The following is a 23,330-nucleotide window of genomic DNA, read 5'->3' as shown; positions in this document are numbered from 1 at the left end:
AGTGTATTTCAGTCATGAAAAAGCTTCTCATAAAAATTATCTGCCATTCGGAGTAGGCTTAAAACTGTAGTCCCTCTATTTATGGAACAACATCAAAACGCACAACACAAATAGGAAGAGGAGCACGGCCTAACACCCAATAAAGGGGGTAAGCGCCAATTACACAATCGAATTCAATATCGAAGCGTGCAACCCAAAAAACAGTTGCGATCAATCCACTGCCGGACAGATCTTACAGCCAAGCATATTAAGAAGCTCAAGAAAATCTTGCTTAGCTGTCTTAAAGCCCACCACAGGTTGCTGAAGGCATCCGCCTGCTCTCTTTTCTTGGCGAAACTCAACTCCACGTTGACTTGCTTAGCAAACTTATCGATAATAGAGTTTTCTGTATTTTCACTGTGATCCATATAAATTTGATAACAAAGGTGTACTGATACTACAGAAAGATCAGCCAGAAATTCCTCCGACTGACATTGAGCCCATCATCAGCAAGTCTAGACACTAATTGCCACTTGGTTATAGGAATAAAAATTGATAATAAATTTTGATGTAAAAGTTTTGAGTTGTACATACAGATTCGACGGATCTGTGAATATGTTCATTGCCTCAACTTGCCTCGAAATATTACTTGCCTCTCTATCCTTCTTTAAGGGGATATGGGTGCGTATGATAAAAGAGCAGACATAAGTGCACAGTAGTCGCTATTAACACGGATTAATTCGAGTTTTCTAAGAGTTTTTCAGTGCCTGCAGCCCAAACAAACTTCTAGCTTGTGTCTTCATATTACCAGCAGCCTCATCTATGCATGTTAATGTCTACTAGGATAGCATTTAATATATCATTAAGTGCTAGCGTAGAGGGCAGTAGTGCTACTTACCTACTAACGCCTCTAAAGAACTGTGCAGCGCAAGAATCCCAAATAACAAAGGGTTCTGAAATAAATTGAATAGCGAATAGTGAATCGCCCTTCAGGATAACGCTCTCTTTCAGAACGCAACTAGGTATTTGAACTGATCGAACGGCTCAAGTAAGATACCGTTAGCTTAAGGAAACTCTCGAGTTTTATATCATTTTGGAACTTCAAAGGACTGTGTCTTCCTAGGTGAATTAATGGCTCTTATGACAGTCAAGTTTGGACACCTTTGCATCAGATTATGGAAGGTAACTAGGGATAATTTACTTTTCATATTTCATACACTTTCAGAAATCTTATTTATATACCTTCAAGTTCTGAAATTACGCTTTGATTTTAAAACTCTTATATGGCAGGCACTTTATTGTTATAGCATTCGCTATGAGGCATCGAATCGTTGATAGACTTCTAAGCAATCACCTCAATACTAGCTTCAAATGCAACGCTGCGCCAGCATACTTAGAGCTTAGGACGTGCGCCATCCTCAGCAACACACTAACACAGCACTCACCTTTTTCTACACTTTGCGTTTCTTGCTATTTTACGGGCTTTGCTATTGAACTTGAATTCGTTAGCTGCCACAGCAATAGTTGGCATAGAAAAAACAACAACTGCAATAACGCGCAGCATGGGCAATAGATAACAGCATTGGCATTGACACTGGCAGTGGCAATGGCAATGGCAGTGGCATTTGTCGCATAGTGCGCTTTGCGCTCGAGTAATGGTGGTTGTTGCTGGTAGACGGTAGCTGGTTGCCTGCCTGGTTAGCTGGTGTTTGCAACATGCAACATGCAACAAAACATGTCGCCCATTCAAGTCGATCGCGCTTGTTAAATATCGGCGACGATGTCATCAATATCAGCGTAAAGCGTCAACAGGGCGGCTGCAACAACACCAACAACCACGACAGTAACAACAACGACAGCAAACCATTGGAAAACAAGGCAAAAGCAGGCAACAACAAAAGGTGCCACCTATTGGTTCCACAATGACAAGAGTTTTGAGAGAATAATTGTTGTAGTGGCTTTTTAATCGCTTGCGAGGTTTTTATTGTTGTTGTAGTTTATTTTCATTTGATTACAAATTTTTTATTCTGTTGTTCTTTTTATACTTTTTCTTATAGTTTACTTTGTTGTTGCTTTGCCAGCAGTTTTTTCTATTCTTGCAACTCCTATTATTGCATGCAACGCTGATCTCTTTGTTGTTACTGTTGTTTTTAGTATAGTTTTTGTTGTTGCTCTTTCCGCGATTTATTTCCTTTCCTCTTATTTATTTTCTAAAATCTATTCGTTTGAATGTCACGTAAACGTTCTTCAACGCCGTTCTGTGATGCGGGTCGTTTGTATTGGTGTCGCTGCTGATCGCTCATCCTCTGCAAGCTCTCATCCTATGTAAGTATATGGTATATTTTATTGCTGATCCTTTGAAGTTGTTTCAAATGAAGTAAAGAAAAATTTACTTTCTGGCCCATCAATATTTCACTTTTATTCGTACTGAGACCGCAGAACTTTTTTAAGTCAGCCCCTTCAAATAAAAGCTAAGCTTCATGCATGAGATTTACGTAAACCCACCTTTAAGAATTTGGATAGCTTCTGTTGTTGTTGTTATTATAGCAGCTTACTAAACCATCCCGGTGCGATGTAGTCATCTGTTGTCTTCGTCTAACTCATCTAACGGTAGACTCTAAGATTTGTTCGAGTGCATTTGGGTGGACATATGAAGAGGTGGTTAGTGTCGTCCGGCGTGCCTTCACATGCCGGAGGTATATTGGGTCAGGGTCGATTCTGGATAGGTTGAAGTTTAACCTGCTACAAAATCCAGAATGCAATCGGCGAGATTCAAGTGAAGTATTAAATACCTGCAGATTGAGATTGTACAGCTTCAGCTCATGAAATAATGACAATACTGCAGTAGTGCCCTGAGAAATCGAACAATCAGAATATTATTGGCATTAATGGCGGCCGCCGTGGCCGAATGGGTTGGTGGGTGACTATTCGGAACTCAGAGAGAATCTGAAACATCGAATCTCAGGGATACATCAAAATGAAGAAAACAAAATTTCTAATAGCGGTCGCCACTTGGCAGGCAATGACAAACTTCCGAGTGTATTTCTGCCATGAACATCTCTTCATAAAATTATTTCTAAATATAAAAAAAATATTATTATTGCATTCACCTGGTAAGCAACTAAAATGAATTTCTTACTTCGTCTCCTAGATTTTCAGGTTACTTGTAGCAACCTCAACTGGATAATACTCGTAGAAAAGTTATGTTAAATGGTCGACACCGAGGGTAAGAAGGCTTGAAATTTGAAATTTGAATAGGTCGAGCCAAGGAGCACCAAGAAATTTGGTGGATCCTAAAATACTCAGGCTAAAAAGCCCATTGTATGTAGAGCTCTGGAAAGAGAGTAGATAGCCAAAGAAGAAAGGAGAAAAATATCAGGGAAAGAGATAGGAAAGAATGGAGGCAGAGACAAAGGTAGTTGTTAGTCCTGTGAGAATTTTTCAGATTCTTTGGCAATTACTCATTCTCACGACATCGGAACCCAAAATTCGAAGCCTTGCTCCAGCAAAACAGCAGGACACTCATAGAGAAAGTGCTCAGTGCTATCCGCTTCCTCCATGCAAGACAGGGTCCTCGATGACTCCAATGGTGTTCATATGCGGACCCCATGGGTTGTGTCCTGTAATAATACTGACCATAAACGGAACGTATTTTCTACCAAGTTTTAGAAGAAAGTTTGAAAGTTATCTGTTCGGACTTGTCACATGGAACTGATTCCGATTATTGGCTCTGTCCCTTGTGGGGGAACTGCTGATTCACGGTTGCCCAATTCATCGGCAATTTCGTTCCCTTGAACACCGGAGTGTCCTGGAACCCATATAAGTACAAGCCTTTTCTGTCTTGCGGCAGAATTAAACTTCTTATTACATTCTTGAACAGTCTTTGCGGTTTGCTTCGCCTTCTCCAGGGACTTCAGTGCAGCCTGACTGTCACTGAAAACTCCAATCTGTTTCCCGCTCCATCTTCTCTCGATTATCCATTCGGCTACTTTCAGGATGGCAAAAACTTTCGTTTGGAAAACAGTTGCCATTTCCCCCATAGCATAGTGATACTTATTACTATCGTTTAAGTACCATCCGGCTCCAGACCCTATGTAATTCTTGGACCCGTCGGTAAAGAAAATATCCGTCAAACCTCCCTGAATGCATTCTGGATTGCTCCGCTCCATTGCGTGAGTTCAAATTTCCTTCCAAGTGAAGCTATGGGTATCAATCAGGTCGTCTTAAGGTGCCAAGAACAGTGGATACTGCTCCGACAGCAACTTAAAGATTTCTCTGTGTCCCGAAGTTCCGTCTTTGTGTCATAAACCATGTCATAAACCATATTACTTCTTAAGATCCCCGGGAGCAAATCAAGCATACCATTTAGAGCATTGCCGGAGGTTGTCCTCAAGGCACCAGTAATGCATAAACATACACTTCTTTGCAGCCTGTATAGTTCACCGATTTTGGACTTAGCCATGCTCCGTCACCACCAGACCACAGAGGACTAACTGATGATTTGTCTGATAAGTGCTGTGTATATCCATAGGACCACACCAGGTTTCAGACTCCAGGTTTTATCGAAGGCTCTGCGGCATTGCTGAAAAATCCTTAATGTGCGATTCACCTTCAGTGAAATGTGTGTCTCCCAAGTCAGCTTCTTATCCAAGATTACTCCTAGATATTTAACTTCATCGGAAGGAAAGACCAAGTGTCACACCTTTTAGTGTTGGAAGACTAAGTCCATCCAATTTCCGTTTTCTCGTGAACAAGACTATAGTGGTTCTGTTCTGATTGACGGAAAGACCTTGTCTCATGCACCAGTCATTGATTTTGTCCAGACTCCTCTGCACTTTCGTGCAAAGCAAAGAAGGCTTACTTGGTGTTCTAAATTCGTCTATGGTGCTACCATTTGAAGGCCGAAAGAGGAACCAGGAAAGGGAGAATGCTATGGGTAATTAGGATGTCCCCAAGTCCCTTTTTGGCCAAAAAACTGAGGCACCTATTTTTTTATTTTTGCATTTCAAATTTAAGACGTGCCGCCACTTTAACGTAAATTTTCAAATGCAAATTTTCAAATGCAAATTTTTCGTGAATGTTTACGGTATCATTTGATCTCTTCTTCTCATTTTCCTTCATAAATATCCAAGATATTATTTCCTATTCTTTACTAAAAAGAAAAACTAACCATTTCTTATAAGGTCACTGAAAACCTTCCGAAATAAAAAAAAATTAAATAGATAAATTAAGAGATATTAAATGGGATTTGTTTTGGGGCACCCCAATGGGTGAGGGCACTCGATCGATGACTAGTTACTTAGTAACACCCCTTCTTGCTTATAATCAAATTCAGTGGTCGGTAAATATTATTTAAACCTGCGCAGCGCTCGCATGAAGGCTGCATTTCCTGGAGCAGACCATCAGTAGTCAAGGGATCCACAATATACGAACAATAATATTTAACCATAAAACTAAAATTTTAAAAATATGTGTAGTTTTTACTTGCAAGCTGGATGCTCTAAGCTAAACCAATAATTTCGAATGAAAAATCACTTTGCAAGGGTTTTGTATATTTCAGAGCAGGAATTAAGAGTACTAAGGTTGCAGAAGAGAGTTGAGATTGTAGAGTGCTGAGTAAGCGCCATTATCTGACTTTTATTAGTTCTCGTTCAGTATTTGTCAGATCTTTTTTTTTGTAAATTAGTCCAGTCTTCACCAAAAAGAAGAAAACCAAATGTAATCAATGCTTGCTTTCCGTTCTGCAGTGCCTGTAGTTTATTTTTTGCTACTCCAGCCTTAGAACATTTCAAATGTTTTCTCGATAACGTCAATGACATTTTTGGGCGACGATAGCAATCGACATTCAAACGAGCAACCAAATAATCAGTAACACAGGCACGATGAGGTAAATGAAGAAAAAAGTTGTTGTCCAACAAAACATTGAAAATCCTGACAGTGACATTAAAGTCAAGTAGCTTAAAATCAACAGAGCGAATTGCAAATACAGGCAAGCATTTTGAATGTGGCAAGAGCTTGAGGAAAAAGTACGGCAACGAACAACAAAGAGCAATAAAAATGACAATGCCAATGACATTGGCACTAACAGTGGCAATGGCGATGGCGATGGCAAAGGCAAAGTCAAAGGCGATGGCGTCAAACTGTCAAATAACGACCACTATGTGCCTATGTATATGCATACATACACACACACATGCATATATATGTACATACACACATACATAACCATAGTTAAAGGTAGGAGGGAGAACGCCTAACACAGGGAGCTGTAGCAGTGAAATGTGCAAAACATTTTTAATGACATCACGACAATGACATAACTGCACCAACAACAACAGCAACAGCAAAGCAAATAAAAAGTTGATGAAAAAAAAGAAGACGAATGAAATAAAAGATTTCAACGAGAAGGCATAAATTGCATACAAATTAACACACAAAGAGAGAAATGAGGGTTCGCATAAATTCGAGCGAAGTGAGTAGCAGCAAAGCAGCACTAATACTAACAGCGGCGTAGAGGCACTAACGAAAGGGCGCTGAGAGTTGGCAAGGGAGCAAAAAAGCAACCATAGAAGAAGCTGTGCGAATTGACAACCAGTTTAAAGTGCAAACATAGTAGCATTCTTAGAATTCGAATAATCTCAGGCTCTAATGACTGCGCGCCGGCTAAAGAGTGAAGCCAGATGTAGGAGGCAAAAGTTTGCGCAAACTTTGACTTGCCACATACCAAGCAGCAGAAGCAGAAGCAGAAACCACAGCGAGTACATAAATAAATAAATACAAATAAATCGCATCACTTGTTCGTCTTTTGCGACTCTAACATTGGAAGGCGGAAGTTGCGCACATTCCAAAGGAGCAAACAGGCAGACAGACGACAGTGCTCGAACCGCAGTGGCTCCCAACTGCTGACGCAATGCAGTAGCTACAGTAGCCAAGTAAGCGCTGGCCTTAGCGGCCACTGGAAAACTGTTAATTTGCCAAGGAATGCTGGCAACAAGAAGAAAGAAATATCTGGAAAAATAACAACAAGGCGACCTATAATAACTCTACCGAGAATAAGTAGTTAGTGCTTACGTAATGATTGCGTAGAAAAAATTGACTTTCAATTAACACGGAACGCTCTTTTTTTGCCCTATTTGCGCTTTAACATACCCCTGTGTGTGATGCGTGTCTTTGTTTCTTTTCTGCAACCTGCTTTGGTAGTTTGTTTTGCCTTTTTGTTTTTTTGTTTTTTCTTTTGTTTTTATTTCCGTTACTTGCCATCACATAATATATTGCATCGAAATTTACAGTTAATTAGTCTCTTAGCACCGCAAAACACGAATATTTTTCATGCAAGATTTTTCCAATCGAAGGCATGGGGCTCGGTGCAAAATTTATAAAGCAACTGAGTGATGCCATATTAAGTAATCCATGTGGTTTGGACTTTGTAGAAAATTCTTCTATGAATTGCTTCATTTGTGAGCATAAATCTTGTTAACATAAATCTTTTTTGTTGTGCGAAGAGTTTGTGGTAAGCCACTACAGCTCAGACTTAAGACCTCTAAATGACGCTGCCACCACTAATTATTTTATGCAGACGCCTCTGCTCTCTTCGCGCTTAAGAGCGATTCAGAAACAATAAAATCCTCGAAAATTTTGAAAAGCTCAACGTGTTATTCAAAAAGGGAGAAAAAATTCTGAAAAAAAAATTTTGCAAAAACATTTTTTTTTCTACGAAAAAATTGTATTATTAAATTTAAAAAAAAAAATCAAAAAAAAAATTTGCAGAAAAACATTTTGCTTTTAAATTGTATTATTAAATTAAAAAAAAATTTAAAAAAAAAAAATTTCCAGAAAAACATTTTTTTTCTAAAAAAAATGTTATTAGTATTATTTGAGACAAAATTTTATTATTCATAACTTACATAATATTTGTTTTTAAAGAGTGCATAATTTACAATTAAAATTGTGAAAAACTCTCCGTGTTATTCAAAAATGGAAAATTAAAAATTTTCAACAAAAAAAAAATATTAAAAATATATTAACAGCAACAAACAATTTTTTCTAAAAAAAATTTATTATTTACAGTTACAAAAAACAAAACAAACAGCATAAAAATCGAATAGTTATGGCAATTTCATTAATAAAAAATTAAAAAAAAAGCTGAGTTATTAAAAAATGCCGACAAATTTTTTAACGGAACAAAATTATTTTACTGATTCCAAAAAATCCGAATGTAATCCAAACACATGTTATCAAAAATATTTCTTTTTCTACAAAATTGTATTATTTACAATTACAAAAAACATTCCAAAAATTGTGAAAAAAAATTGTTTTCCAAAACAATATTTTCAAAAAATTTGTAGAAAAAACATTGTTCCAAAAAAATTTGAATCAATTTTATTGTTTTCAATAAGAGGTTCAATTGAGGTTCTCAGCTAAAGAGAATATTTTATTCTCAAAACTCTTTCAAAATTATCAGCAAAACAAAAAATTTAAAAAACTCTCAAAATTATCAGCAAAACAAAAAATTACAAAAATTTTTCCAAAAAATTTTTTCCAAAAAAAATAGTTTCCAAACATTTGGAAAAAAAATGTTCCGGAAAAAAAATTATTATTTGTAATAAGCAATTAAGCTTGTCAGCTACTTAGAATATTTTATTCTCAAAACTTAAAACACTAAAAAATTCAAAATGTGTTAGAAAGGACCCAAGATACTGAAATTTAAAAAAACTATTTATCAAAATTTTCAACAGTGAAAAAATACCAAAATCATACAATGTTTTTAAGTATTTTTCCAGTCTGCTGTTTATTATACTCAAACTTACAAATGAACCAAATATCAGAAGGAATGACGATAGTGTACGAAAAACTTGGAATTGAAATTGTCCGAAATCACTTTACAACTAGAAGGAATCGCAGGCGAAAATGCTCAAATTGAAATTGGAACAGAAAGTGTTATTTTTGATTCAATAGATGCAGTATTACTGGAAGTAATATTAAGTATAGCTGAATGAATTCAAGTTCCACTTCAGGCATTAAATCTATGCGCTAATAAGGTTTGTAATACGCAACCCACTTCAGATCAGCGTTTCTTCATTTTAATAATGCAATATTAATTAATATTCAAATATAATTAATATTCTCCTTTGTTCCATATAAATATAAAGCTCGGCTTTCGGTATTAAAAATTCTTCTAAAGTTCTCTAATCACCTCTTTATTTTGCAATTTTGTTTCCACTTAAATTGGTCACTTATTTTAAAAACACAATACTTAGTAACGAGCTTTGAGCTTTCACTGAAGCTTTCCTCGAAGAAATTGAGAAAACTTTCAGTGCGTAAATGTTCGATGAACACTTTCCAAATTTTCTGTTTGTGAAACTGATTGGATTTTAAGATCCGGTGTATTTGTGATTAGAAGATTTTACCTTGACTGGTATACAATTTTATTATATTTAGGAATTCTAGGAAGAATAGTATTTTTAGTCTGAACAAAAGCAGAATAATTTTTTGAATCAGTACGGATACTTATGAGATAGTTTGGAGTAACGAGCCAATAGTAATTTTTTTATATGAATATTATATAATAAATGTATTAATTTAATTTTTGTATGAGTATTCTTTGCGGAAGGATCATACTACATTTAAAAGTACGCGATTCACAGCCCTTGAAGCTTCGATTATTGAGTTTTAAAAATCAAGAGGATTAAAGAGAATAGCTTTTATCCAAATTACGTATCATTCTGGTAAAACTAAGCATTAAAATTTAGACAAAAGGCAGGCCGTGAAAGTCGGCTACCGTAGCAGAAGGCGTTGGTACGTGATTACAATTTGGTAGTGCCGCTGTGGAACACTCGAAACACTAAAGTGTTAGGAAAGGTTTCTTGTAATAGCGATCGTCCTTGGCAGGCAATGGCGAACCGTTTGCTGTATTTCTGTTCTCATAAAAAAGCATCTGCCATTCGGAAACGGCGTAAATCTGTAAGGGACCTACATTGTGGAACAACATCAAGACGCATCGAAGAGGAGCCGGCCAAAAAAAACCAAGAAAAGGGCAGTCACCTTGGACTTTCGTCTGCGAGTATCAAAGAGGAATAGTTGCAATATAAAGTTGAGTCGCTCAATAAGCAGTAGACATCGAGTGGATCGAGTGCGAATACAAAATACACTCCTTGCAACACAAGCACAGTTAAAACGGTTTCCACGTTAACTTTGATGCGCATAAAAATTACAACAACCAGCAAGAAATTGCTAAGCGCCAGCCATCGGCAGCATTGCTTGTGGATAAAAAATCATCAAACGGCATATTTTAAAAATAAGTTATTAGAATCTCAGTAATTACAAAAGCAGCAATAGCACAACAAGCAGGCGTATCAGCAACCACAATTCGTAAAAGTGCTTGCGAACATAAAAACCAAAACAAAACAACAACAGCTTAGTGGGCAGCGCTGCGCAGCACTCAAAGATCGAGCTTGCCACCTAAAGCTGAAGGCATATCAGCAACAGCAACAGCAACAACAAAGGAAGTTGTCAGTTGACAACAGACAAACAACAACATTAGAAACAACACACGCCAAATAATGCTGAGTTGCACGCACACACACACAAACACATATGGATAAGCACACATAAACGCGATGCGTACATGCATGTATGTGTGTTTGTGTGCACAAAGTATTGTATTTGGTATGTGCAATATATACAATGTTGCAAACATGTTGGTTGTACCACACAATGATTGGCGCCAGTAATTACACATTCCGCGCTGTTTGCCGGCATTGCAAAAAAACAAACATTTAAGGAAGCTGCCGACGCGCCATAGCAAACCGACCTGTCCGCCCGCCAGCCAGCCAGCGATGCCAACCAGCCACCAAGAACGCGAACAAGCCAAGAATGAACAAAAACGGCATCAACAGGTAGGGAAAGCAACAACATTTTGCACATAGGATATGCCACTTTGGTTGCTGCCTGTTTGGCCTTTAAAGGCAATCACAAGAACAAGAACACCAATGCCACGACTATTCTTTTGTTGTAGTTTCATTTTTACTTATTTTCGCTATTTGCTGTGGCAAGTACGCCTCTATTGCGGCGTTAAATGCAGGCAATGTGACAATATGGCAACACTGCCTTCTCGCCCAGCCATTGTTCATTGCGCATTGCTTCACTGCTCCTTTAACTCCTCCAACTTTTGGCTTTGCGGGCACCAAGCACTAGCAGCTACAAAATGTGGCGTTTAGTTTGTTTTGTGGCAACATACGTTGTCATGCTCTGCAGAAATGCAGCAACAACGTCAGCTGTGACAACAACCATGCCAAGCTCTAAAATCCTCTGAGATTTACGCCTGTTGTGCGAGAATTTTAATGAGGTGTCCAATGCCAGGCAATAGCGGGACAATCCTCGAAACGACAACAATGAAAATAGCAGCCAACACTAGAGGATAAACAACAATGCCAAGAATAGTTCAATGAAAAAAAAAAAACAAAAAGAAGAAAACAAAACAAAACAAAATACAATAAGAAAAAAAGAAAAGCAAAAAAAAACACCCAAGAAGTGTTGCAAATCGTTAAAACAGCGAATGTTGGAAAACGTGCGCCAAAGGAAATTTTCATGAATCGCAACTTAGAGGTATTCACTTGAAATGCGGTGGAGTAGTGAATTTCGGAGTAGTAGATTCACTGCATGAGGCTTTCCAACGGCAGTCAGTTTTACGCTGTCGGAACGATTCGGATTTATATTCGTACTGTCCCTATGGCCTGATGCCCTTCTACAGGGTACGGCACTCGAAGTGTAACCAATTAAAAGGGCCATAAATTTATATTGGAAAATTATTATACTTTTATTCAATTCGAAGTAAAAATTGTGTGAAAATAATAAAAAATTAAGAATCTATTGACTGGTGAATTTTTTAGTTCGGATCTTGGTCTCCAAAATGGCCCAAAGAGAATAATCCATCGGAGTCGCGTCTAGTGATAGCCATTGTGTGGATGTTATGAAGTTCGGAACGTAGTTCTTGGTTCGCTCGAGCTTTGTGAGACGGTTCCGTACATGGTCTGACACCGAAATGTTTGTCTGCTCACGACTTCTAAGCAACCTCCAGAATACCTTCCCGATAATATTTTGCATTTACCTTTACACCAGGCTCGATGAAAACAATTGGAAGCGCCCATCTGCGGCTCCTTATCGGTTTGGGAGTTTACGAATTGCTCAATTTGAAAAATTGTCTCATCAGAAATTTCGGAAATTGACCGCTTTCGGCCAAGCGACGCAACTCCTTCGCACTCTCAAGCCTGACTTGTTGCTGCTTTGGTGTGAGATCATGCGATTTGGATCTTGTAAGGCTTGACTTTGAGATTCGATTTGATTTTTCGGTATGCGGCGGATGCTGTCTTGCGATATTTTCAGTTCTTTAGCCATTTGATTAGCACTTCATCGGGGATTTCGTTCAAGTCGGTTCTTCACTTTTTGAACCATTTCACGTGACGGTCCAGTGTTTTGATGACCACCTCCTTGACGTTTCGGGATGCTACCAGTATCATTGTAACGAGTAATGGTGTGATAAACAAAAACTTTATTTACTTTAAGGTGCTCGAGCTCACGAACAATCGCTGGTTGCGACTTTCCAGCCAAATATATAATATATAATGCAATCACACTATTACGTTCAAACTCCATGACTGATTTTCTTTTTTCGCGCTTACTCTCGGCAAAATGTTTCCGCGCGCTTGTAAAAAATACTCTGGGCTGTCATTTAGCCAACTATCAGACAGCAGATACACTGAAAATGTTGCTGAAGTTGGTTACACTTCGAGTACCGGACCCTCTATAGAAAAAACCAATGGGTCAAAGGAAAAGTCCGACATACATATTGCACTGGTACCACTGATAGATTCCTTCATAACTCTAGCCAATCTAACCCTTTCAATACCTGATATAGAAACCTTACTTTCAATGAGTAGGTAAAATATTGGAGCTCGTCTAGGTAATTCATGTTTAAAATAGTTGTTTGTTGCTCCAAGGCAAAAAATAATGATTAGGTTAAGCGAGGTTAGGTTGCAGCGGTTGTTCACAATGGGACACACTAGGCTCATAGCCTACTAGAAAGCCCCATACTTCCACTTCTTTCGGCTAACTAGTTCTCATCTCTCCTAAAACCAATGTGAGCCGCTCAGGAACTTTCGACGGTTCTTGATTTCCACCGAGCTACGATTTACCAACTCATTGAAAAATTGACTCCCTAAAATGATAAATCTGCAAATTATTTCTTACTCTTCTTCATCTACATAGCCAATGTGAGCCGTTCAGAAGTTCCCTGACTTCCACCGAACTCTCTGAAAAATTGGTTCCCTAGAATAGTAAATCTACCTCTTATTAGAGCAGCACAGTGGCATTAAAGTTGCAAAATCATCTTTTCCTCTTCCTTATCTAGACAGCTTCTGCAGAAGTCATGTGTCTGCACGCCCATCCTCTGGGTATTAGTGATTACACCCATATACATTTACAGCTTCACAACAAGCGAACTGGAAAAAATACTTGATTGCAAAGTTTGTATTATTCGTAGCTCAGTTTTGAATACACCAAACTTAAAGCTTGGCCGGTTCGAAGCGCTTTGTGGGCATGACCCACCAAAATGATAGCAAATGCTTTTCCTAATTGCAGCCCCCCCTCGGCAAGCAATGGCAAACCTCCGAGTGTAGTTTTGCCATAAGAAAGCTCTTCATGAAAAACCATTTTCCATTGGAGGACGGCGTAAAACTGTAGGTCACTACAACTCTGGCAATTCGTTGCTCCAGACACACAGGTTGCTCAAGCCGCACAACACAATATGAAGGACGAGCTCGGTCAAATGAGCAATAAAGGATGTAAGCTTCGGGCTTGGAAAGAGCTGATTTAACTATAGATTTCGTGCAAAGGGCTAATGTCTGAGATTTTGAAAGTGGTCGCTAGAGGGTTTTTTTAATTCCAAAATGTTAATCAACATCAATTTTGGCATGGTGAGAGTTTCTGGTTATGCCTCATGAATGGCTCGCTTAATATTTACCTTAAGAATCCAATCTGTGGCATGGCGCGCCATCCTACTAAAATCAAAAATTCTCCAAGTCCATGCCTTCAATTTTCGTTTATTATGCATCCGTAGCACTATTTGATTCAGATCCATTTCGTGAGATCCAAGTATAACAGCAAACGTATTATTTCAATGTCTGAGATTTCATTAATTTGCTGTAAGGGCTCACCAAAAGAGCGAAATTTTGCGCTAGCTAGACTTCGATATTCGCAGACTTTTCTTTTACCCCCTCCGCCTGATGCCTTCTGCAGTTGGGCTTGAAAGGATCCTCTACACTCCAGTGACCTGGGTGGCAGTGATACGTCAGATGTTTGGGGAGAGCCTTACAGATACTTCGTCCTCTGGATGTCGTAGGTCATGTTTTTCTTGTTTTAGCACATGCAGTTAATTTCTTCCACCTTCTTTCGGTTAAAACATAGTACTGTGAAGCAATGGAGGTTTTTATTGTGTTGAGTGGGGTAGCAACTGCCGCCACGTCTGTTATGTCTAGAGCCGCACCTTTCCTTGATAGCCTCTACCCTAACCCTATAACCTGAAACCCATATGAGAGTAATTCGAAGGAAATTACCAACCAATTCTAGTTCCTCTCTACCCTGTAAGACTGGATGGAATTTATTGGAATTTAAGACCTTAATAGCTGCTTGACTGTCTGAAAATATAGCTCCTCTTGTACCACGTTCTTTGTAGTGCTTTAATGATTTGCATGCTTCTCTGGTTGCTAATAGCTCTGTCTGGAGCACGTTGGTATAGTCAGGAAGTCGAATTGATTTGGATAAGTTGAGCGGCTCCGAAGTTTGCCTTCTGAATTTGACTTCTTATCAATAAACCACGTGTTCGAGTTACACAACACTGACGCAAAATTACATAGGATTAAAAATACAGACTCTATGCGGAAAACCCTCACAGTGAATGACTCAAGGGGAACGACTACTATATGATGCTGCCCAAATGCGAATTCAAGTCCTAAAGCACATTGGAAGGCTTGTAAAGTGGTGTACGTCATTAAGACTATCCATGTTTCAGCTAGCAAATAATTGTTATCCTCTTGGGCCTGATTTAAGGGTGATTATTTGTAATAATTAATTTTTTTCGCACAATTGTGTGTATAGAAATTAATTGGGATCTGTCGAAGAAAATTGTGCGTCTTGATGTTGTTCCAGAAAGGGAGGGACCTACGGTTTCAAGCCGACTCCGAAGGGCAAATATTTTTTATGAGGAGCTTTTTCGTGGCAGACATACACTCAGAGGTTTGCCATTGCCCGCCGAGGGGCGACCGCTATTATAACATTTTTTTCTTCTTAAAAGAAAATATTAATCTTTTATTTCTCTACAAGGGGGTAAAGTTCCTGATAGATGATCCTCTTTTCTATATAAAAGATAAGTTGGCGCTCATGAGTTAACCAAAGAAAGGAAGTGGTTTAACAAAGTTGCCTGCACTACCTCATCTGCCCAATTCGTCATCATTTTTCCATTGCCAGAGAGTTAACTGCATCTCAGCATTGAGGGAATAATGATTCCACATTATATGCGGCGAATTTCTACACTTCTTATATGCAGTGAATCTCAAGCAGGTTTCGACATTTATCTTCTTGGTCTTAACCAAAATACCCGAACTTCAACTCTAGTTTGAGTTTCGGAACCATCAGTTACTAGCTGACACTTTACGGCTGTGTATTTGCTGATAATCAGCGAGTGGAAGTAAGGAAGTAAGTTGGGCTTGAGTAGACAGAGTTCACAAAAAGAGCTCTTCTGGTTATTAGATCACATAAAAATTCGTTTATCGGTACAACGACGGTTGATGAGATTTCAATCTAACTCTCGTTTCCGTGAGTCCAGCTGTATTTCCCCTAGCTTGCGGATTCATGTTTATTAACACGTTTTGCTTCTTTTGACCCACCCTGTATATGTACACACGCACGTGCAATATTTATTTTATGTATTTTGTTTTATTTGATAATTTGGACTGCCCTCCACAGCCAAATCAGACCCAAATCTCACAATGGCGAGCCATGAACTTGTGATATTCTATGGACACAGACAATCAAAAAACAAAAAAAAACGAAATTCCCTTAACACCCAAGCAACATGAAAAATCATCATTTATCTTGGAGAGAAAAACACTTACCACGAATTTCACAAGCACACCATTAATAAATGAGCTTAGCCAAAAAGCTTGTAATTTTACGTACCTGCAAAGAAAAAAGAATAAACGAAAAAATCACATTAATGCTTGAAAAGCAGCAGGCAATTCCAGTTAAATAAAAAATAAAAGAAGTATTTTTACTAAAACTAATGGCGTAAATTTTCGCTTTGATAAATTGTTAGCATCAAATAAATGTCACTCGCCGTGCGCGTTATGAAAATAATTTGCGCCTGCGGGCCAGCAAAAATTTCCTCGAATCCCTCCGAGGCAACATTAAGCCAGACGTTGGCAAGTGAAGGAAGAAAATAAAATCAAAAGGATTAAAAGTAATAAATAAAATGAAAAATACTAAGCCACTGCGAGTGTTGCATTAGCGGCAGTCAGCGGCAGCTACCACTTAGACACAACCAAATGTTGTACCTGACGTGGCTGCCTAAATGAGCTCGCAATTGTTGTTATTATTATAGCTATTGCTGCTGTTGGTGCTGCTGCTGCGGCGGCAATGCACAGAAGGTGCCACACAACAGCACCCGACCACTAACTACCAGCAATTTTCTACAGCAAATCATTTTACTTTACTGCCATTATGTTTTCCACACTTGTAAAGTCAACGCACACACACACATAAACAGAGACGAAAAAACGCATTTGCGAATCCTTTGGCCTTTGTAAGCGCACAAACGTCGTCAAACATTTGATGTCCATTTTATTGTTGTTTCTTTTCTTTTCTTTTCGTTTTTCTTTTTTTGTGTGTTTTTGCTTTTGTTGCTTTGCGCGCACCCAGTCTCTGTGCGGCGGCTGCTCATTTTGAAAAATGATCAAAAAGCTGAAATGCCGAAACGCTGAAAAGCTTCAGCTGCCGCAATGCTCAACCGTGCGGCAAATGCTTTGTTGACCGTTGGTCGTTTTGTCTATCCCTACAGCGCCGTCTAACCGTTGATCGCACGTTGCAAATCGCTTGTCGCTTGTTTGCAGCAACACCAACAATACTAACAATACGAACCAGACACACCATCACCACCAACAATAAGAACCAGATACCAACAATACCAATCATTAAACCAGCAAACGTTTTCGTTATTGTTTTTGCTGCTTCTTTTTTTTTGTGACGCAACGACAGCTGCTGCACCTCAACCTTAACCCTTCTTCTGTTACTGCTGCGGCTTTTTGATATGTCTTTGAAGACGCGCTACTCTGTTCGTATGTACCTGTCTCTCAGTACAAGTTTGAGTTTTGTATGCCTCAACATGCCACCGCTGACTCCTTTTTATTAGTTGTTGCTTTGTCTGGGATCTGGATGTAAAAAGAATGAAGCGTTTGCTTTTCAAAATTAATAAACTTGGAGTGAGGAGAATATATGTTTTTCTGGTCGCTATAGCCGAAAGTCCTTGTGTCCAGCGCCAGATAATTCTACCATATAAGATGCTTTAAGTCTTTTCTTCTTCTTTTAGCAAGACCACAAATCCGACAACTTTTTAGAATTTTAATTGATGAGCAACGCGTTAAAGTCAAGCCTGCGGTTTGTTACTACAAAAATATCAGGATTCTTAAGACCTCCACAAGTGAACACCATCAAAGCTGAGTGGATCTGCTCATGATTGTGGCGTACGACTTGGTGTTGTTCCACAAATGGAGGAACCTAAAGTTTTTTAAGCCGACTCAGAACAGCAAATATTTTTTATGAGGAGCGTTTTCATGGCAGAAATACGCGCGGAGGTTTGCCATTGCATGCCGAGGGGCGACCGCTATTGGAAAAATCGTTTTATTAATTTTGATGTTTTACGGAGATTCGAATCTACATCTTCCGAAAGGTAGTTACGCAACAATAGATTCGGCTACGCCTGTCGCCTTGGCCCTAGGCAAGCAGAAAATGACTGAACTCGCGGAAAGCGGCTACATCTTACACCACAAGAAAGCATCGGTCTATTCCTCGCTCATTTCATAAGAGTTTTTAGTACAAAAATGCATTGCAACGTTCTCCGATCCACGCAAGAGCATCGGTATCGTCGCTGGCGAGTTTTTACTGCTTCCCAAACTGAGATCGTGCCATGAAAAAACTTGACATTGCGACGCCCAGGCTGTCAAAGAAGCTGTAACCGCTGCGAGGAACGAATTAACTTCAGAGGACTACTCGCCCGAGTAACATTTGAAACGTTTTTAAGTTAGAGGGAGGCTATTATGGAGTAACAGAACTTTCACGTGCCTGAGTGGTGCGTTTCCGAACTAAATTTCCGCATATTGTATATATAATATTTATAATACAGAGTCTTGAAATGAGAAAGTGAAATATTTAAGGAGAAGAATAGTATGAGCCAAAAGAAGCAGGCAGCAAAGTATCGGTCATGGACGAATGGCAAGTTATCCGCTTTACCTCATTTCGAGCTTTAACGTTTTTATAAATATATAATTGGAACGTACACCCTTTTTGGGCGTTTGGCCGAGCTCCTCCTCCTATTTGTGGTGTGCGTCTTGGTGTTGTTCCACAAATGGAGGGACCTACAGTTTCAAGCCGACTCCGAACGGCAGATATTTTTATGAGGAGCTTTTTCATGGCAGAAATACACTCGGAGGTTTGCCATTGCCTGCCGAGCGGCGACCGCTATTAGAAAAAACCTTTTATTCTTTTTGGTCTTTGACCGAAATTCGAACCTACGTTCTGTCTGAACTCTGAATAGTAGTCACGCACCAACCCATTCGGCTACAGCGGCCGAATTTCCGTTTTAATTCGGTTATTTCTATCACAGTTGACAGTTGTTTTGTGAAAGGATTTGTATTAAATTCGAAGGAAATTATTCGTTGTCAACTGTGTACAGAGAGCCTCCTACAAGCCATCATAAGTAATAGACGTACCGACTCTAAGTAAGAGTTTTAAGAGTTCTTCAAGTATTTTATTCACCATCCGAAACTGAAACCGAAGCCGACTTGTCTGCTTCTTTTATTTCAAACTACTCTTCATTTTGATTGGCGCGATAATCGCTAAAGCGATTTTGGTCGAGTCCAATAAAGCGCGCCAGTCATTGCTTTCCATGTCTTTCTCCACCTGCTCTGTCTAAAGCAAAGAGGGTTCGTCTTCTTCCGCTGCTACCACCAGCTGATACCACATCGAATACTTTCAGAGCGGGAGGTGTTTGTATCCAATCGGTAGATATGGCCTAACCAGAGGAGCTGCTGGATCTTTATTCGCTAAGCTACGTCCATGTCGCCGTAAAGCTCATACAGCATATTGTTCCATCGCCTACCATAGACGCCGTTGCTAATGTGCAAAGATTCAAAAACCTCCCACATAATCTCTCTCGAACCCTACAAGAACTGCCTCAACGGATGTTGTAATCATCCCAGCTTCTGGGGCGGGTATGATGAGAGGCTTGTGAAGAATGATTTTTGTTTAAAATTATTACTTCCATAAATATTTAAAAAAAAAATATAAAATGCCCTCTCTACAGAAGACGTCAACTTTGACTACTTTTTCTGTAGAATGCTTAGACCCACTCATTAGGTTGGGTATTTGGTTTGGAGTTTTGTTATTATTTTTGGTAGTCTCCGTTTCAAGAGGACCTATTTCTAAGCTTAATCCCAATCCCATAGATTTCCTTATTTGTATTTCTTGGCAAATCTTCTGGACACATCAGAAAGTAAACTGAGAAGGAGGTAACTTTATTGCGTTATTTGTATAACTTCTGCGCTCCATAAGCCACCAAACGCATTCACATTCGCAAGTTTATGACGTAATTTTAGTTGCTCGTTTTATTGGTTTGTTAGTGCTCGACCTTTGAGGCCGTGCTATGTTTGTATATGGCATAAAAATATATGTACATACATGTACTCATACATAAATATGCGGGCAGTTTTTTTGCTGTCTGTCCTTGTCTGTCCACGTCAGTTGAGTTGATTGCACTTGAAAATCGAAGCTTCAACTTGCCACCGTCGAACAACATGTGGCGGCAACGTGCGATTATGGGTGCACGACAATCACAACAACAACAACTTCAGCAGTAAAAGACAAACAGCAACGAAATAACAGCGGCAAATTCACTGAAGTAAAACCAAATCAACGCCAAACAAAATGAAATTCTAAATGTGCTAAGGGACTTTAAGTGTAGCCGAACATTTCCAAGCGGAACAAGTGCAACAGCCAAAGCTTTGTGGGTTCCTTTGAAGATGCCACCAAACGAAGACATGTTTGTATGTAACTACATATGTGGGTATGTGAAGAGTGCACAAGATAAGAAGATGTACAGTCAAACTTGTATTGGCGCTGTTCTTTCGCTTTGCTCGGAATGACAGGTGAAATATTGGTTGGATGGTTGGACGGCTGGTGGTTGGTTAGGTTAAAATTTTAATTTGAAGTTCAAACGAGTGATGTTTAATGTTTGCAATTTTAAAATGTTGTTTGTTGTTTTATTTTCATTTCATAGCTATTGCACAATGCAAAGCGCAACATGAGGCAATTGATTATGCAACGTGAAATGCTTAATTGATTTTCTAGTAGCATTACACTTATGCATACAGAGCAAGCAAAGAAGAAGAGGAATAGAAAGCATTTACACAGAGCTTACGACGTTAGAGGAGGAAAAAATATATGATTTAAAAACAAAAAAGAAAAAATTATTCAATAAGGCGATCTTGCTTTAAGAGATTTCTGATGGAACCCCCTTTATTATTTTCAGGCTTCCAATAGTTGTCCAAAGCTCATACATTTTTCCACTCTCGCTAGGCTCCGAAAAATGTTAAGGGTTGTATGTATAAAGTTAAGCTACTCACAGGCTGATTTTTCGATCATTTCTTCTGGCGATAGAAAATCGAATACTACCTCTCGAGCATCAAGCCATTTCCGGATTTTTTTTTTCATTCCGGTAAAACAATTAGCACCAGAACGAACCATTTCGTTAGGCATAAACAAATTTTAACTCTCATTCTAGCACTGCTAATACAATCGTACTCACTTTTATCCATTAAGGAAAAATGTAGTATACAAGTGAAGTCCAAAATAAACAAGACTGAGCTAAAGTAGAAACGACAGGAGCTTTGTTCTGTTAACTTCGGGTTTATTTATTCAAAATAGTCTCCTCTGGCCTCATTTCACTGCTTCGTGCGATCTAAAAGCTTTTCGAAAGAGTGTTTCGGGTCAGAGACCGGAATCCTTAATGTCCTTCAGGATGTCGGTACAAGCCTTTTGGATGACCTCTACGGACGCAAAACGTTTTTCTTTCACGGCCAAATACAATTTTCCGAATAGGTAGAAGTCACAGAAAGCCATATCAGGCGAATACGGTGAGTGATTGAGGGTTGAAATGCGATGTCTAGTCAAAACATCAGTCACAAGAGTGGATCGATGAGATGGTGCATTGTCATGAAATATTCGCGGTATTCAGAGCAAATTCGACTAATGCGGTGCAACCAACGCTTCAAAATGCCAAGATCGAAAATTGCATCGACGGTTTGGCCCGTTGGCACGAACTTCTTGTAAACAATTATCCTGGAATCGTAAAAACAATTGAGCATCGACTTGATTTTTGACTTCTCCAAACGCGATTTTTTGGGTGGTGGCTCATCTGGGGCATTCCATTTGGTACTTTGATACTTAGTTTATGTTGGACGCCCCTCGTTTCATCACCAGTCACAATGTTGTAAATGAAGATCTCGTCTTTTCTCGCGCCTTTAATGAGGTCTTTCGAATGCTGAATTCAGAGTAATTTTTGGTCCTCAGTTAACTCAAGCGGAATGAAACGTACGCAAAGCTTTTGTAAGCCCAAATGCGTTAAATCGATATGTTAGAGATATTCAAATCCGATTCCATGAATTTCAACGATGATTTCAGTTCATTTTTGATAAATTTACAAACCATTTTGATGGAGTTTTTGCGGATTACTGATTTTGGGCGGCCCGTATGTTCATTGTCATTTATGTCCGCACGACCAGCTCTGAAACGTGTAAACCTCTGGTGTCATAACTCTGGCACGAGCTAGACAATCATCGCCATAAACTTTTTTCAACAATTCAAATGTTTCGGTAAAAGTTTGAAAACAACAAAATTCGATATTTGCTCTTTGTTCAAAACTCATTTTTGTACCGAAGACGCAAACATAGTGACACTTTAGACGCAATAACTTCGATTCCACTGAACCGAATGTCACGAAGCTTTCACTGGAAGTCAGCTAGGGATGTTATTTCGAACGCACTAACTCACTAAAAAGATGGCGCCCTCAAACACATTTTTATGACGTCAGTCCTGTTTATTTTCGACTTCATCGTGCATATTGAGAATTTCAATTTTCGTATGACAGCCTGTAGACAGGGCGGCACGAGAAGCTAAGAAAGCGTCGCCAAACTTGAGACTAATGCCTGACATGCCTTAGAAGCACATATAGGAGCGGGCATTTGTATCGACAGCTTGCCTTTAAATTAAATTTTGAAAGTTTTTTTAATATTTGCTTTTCTTGTTTTTGCTTTTTTCTTGTCCATTCCTTCCTGTAAAGTACCTCTTTTACTTTTATTGATTATTCACCTTAGAGATATTTCCATTTTTTTTTTCGATTATTTATTCTCACTTAATTGTTGTTGTTATTTGACAAATAAACACTCGAAATCAACACACATCAACAGCAATAGCAAATAATAACAACTTCTTACAAACTTAGGTTGGATTTTGTGGCAAGAGAAAAACAATCAGCTAAGGGTTTGATGTCAAAATATTACAATCACAAAACCAGTAAAGCGCTTAGGAGGCAAAAACAATAAATGAAATAAGAAAATATGTTGAAAAAATAGAATGACTGCAGTTGCAATGCCCATCAACTATTTACAGCGTCAACAATGCATTGTTCATGGCACCAACGTGCAACATTTTAGCGGCGCATTGTACGTAGGGTCATGGTTGCCCCAGAACGATAGAAAAAGAAAACCAAAATGTAAATAAAAGGAAAAACTTAGGAACTAACTGGCTTATTTGCGCATTGGCTTAGTTTTATTTATATTTGTTTTAACTTTTTGCGTTTTGCTTTTGGAATGTTTGCGCTATTTTTACTGCTGCTGTTCTTTCGCCTCGACGGCTGCTACTACATTTAGAGATTTACGTTTGCTGTTGTTGCTGCTGTTGTAGTTGTAGTAGTTGTTTCACGCTAAGTTTCAAGATAGTTTGTTATTGTTTTTATTATGGCTGCCTTCGCT

The 23,330-nt window shown here is 38.8% G+C and overlaps 1 protein-coding gene across 1 annotated transcript in view; it reads right to left on the bottom strand.

Moving 5' to 3' along the window:
* Positions 1-16,201: 16,201 nt before the first annotated feature.
* The window catches only part of LOC129242139 (mucin-2-like), a 162,299-nt gene continuing 155,170 nt past the window's right edge, over positions 16,202-23,330 (bottom strand). Inside the window, exon 5 of the mRNA XM_054878700.1 lies at positions 16,202-16,209. Within this exon, the coding sequence (XP_054734675.1) occupies positions 16,202-16,209 (8 nt within the window). The remainder of the gene's footprint in view (positions 16,210-23,330) is intronic.

Source organism: Anastrepha obliqua, chromosome 3 (genome assembly GCF_027943255.1).
Source record: "Anastrepha obliqua isolate idAnaObli1 chromosome 3, idAnaObli1_1.0, whole genome shotgun sequence".
NCBI lineage: Eukaryota > Metazoa > Arthropoda > Insecta > Diptera > Tephritidae > Anastrepha > Anastrepha obliqua.
This window is presented reverse-complemented; position numbering and strand designations above follow the sequence as displayed.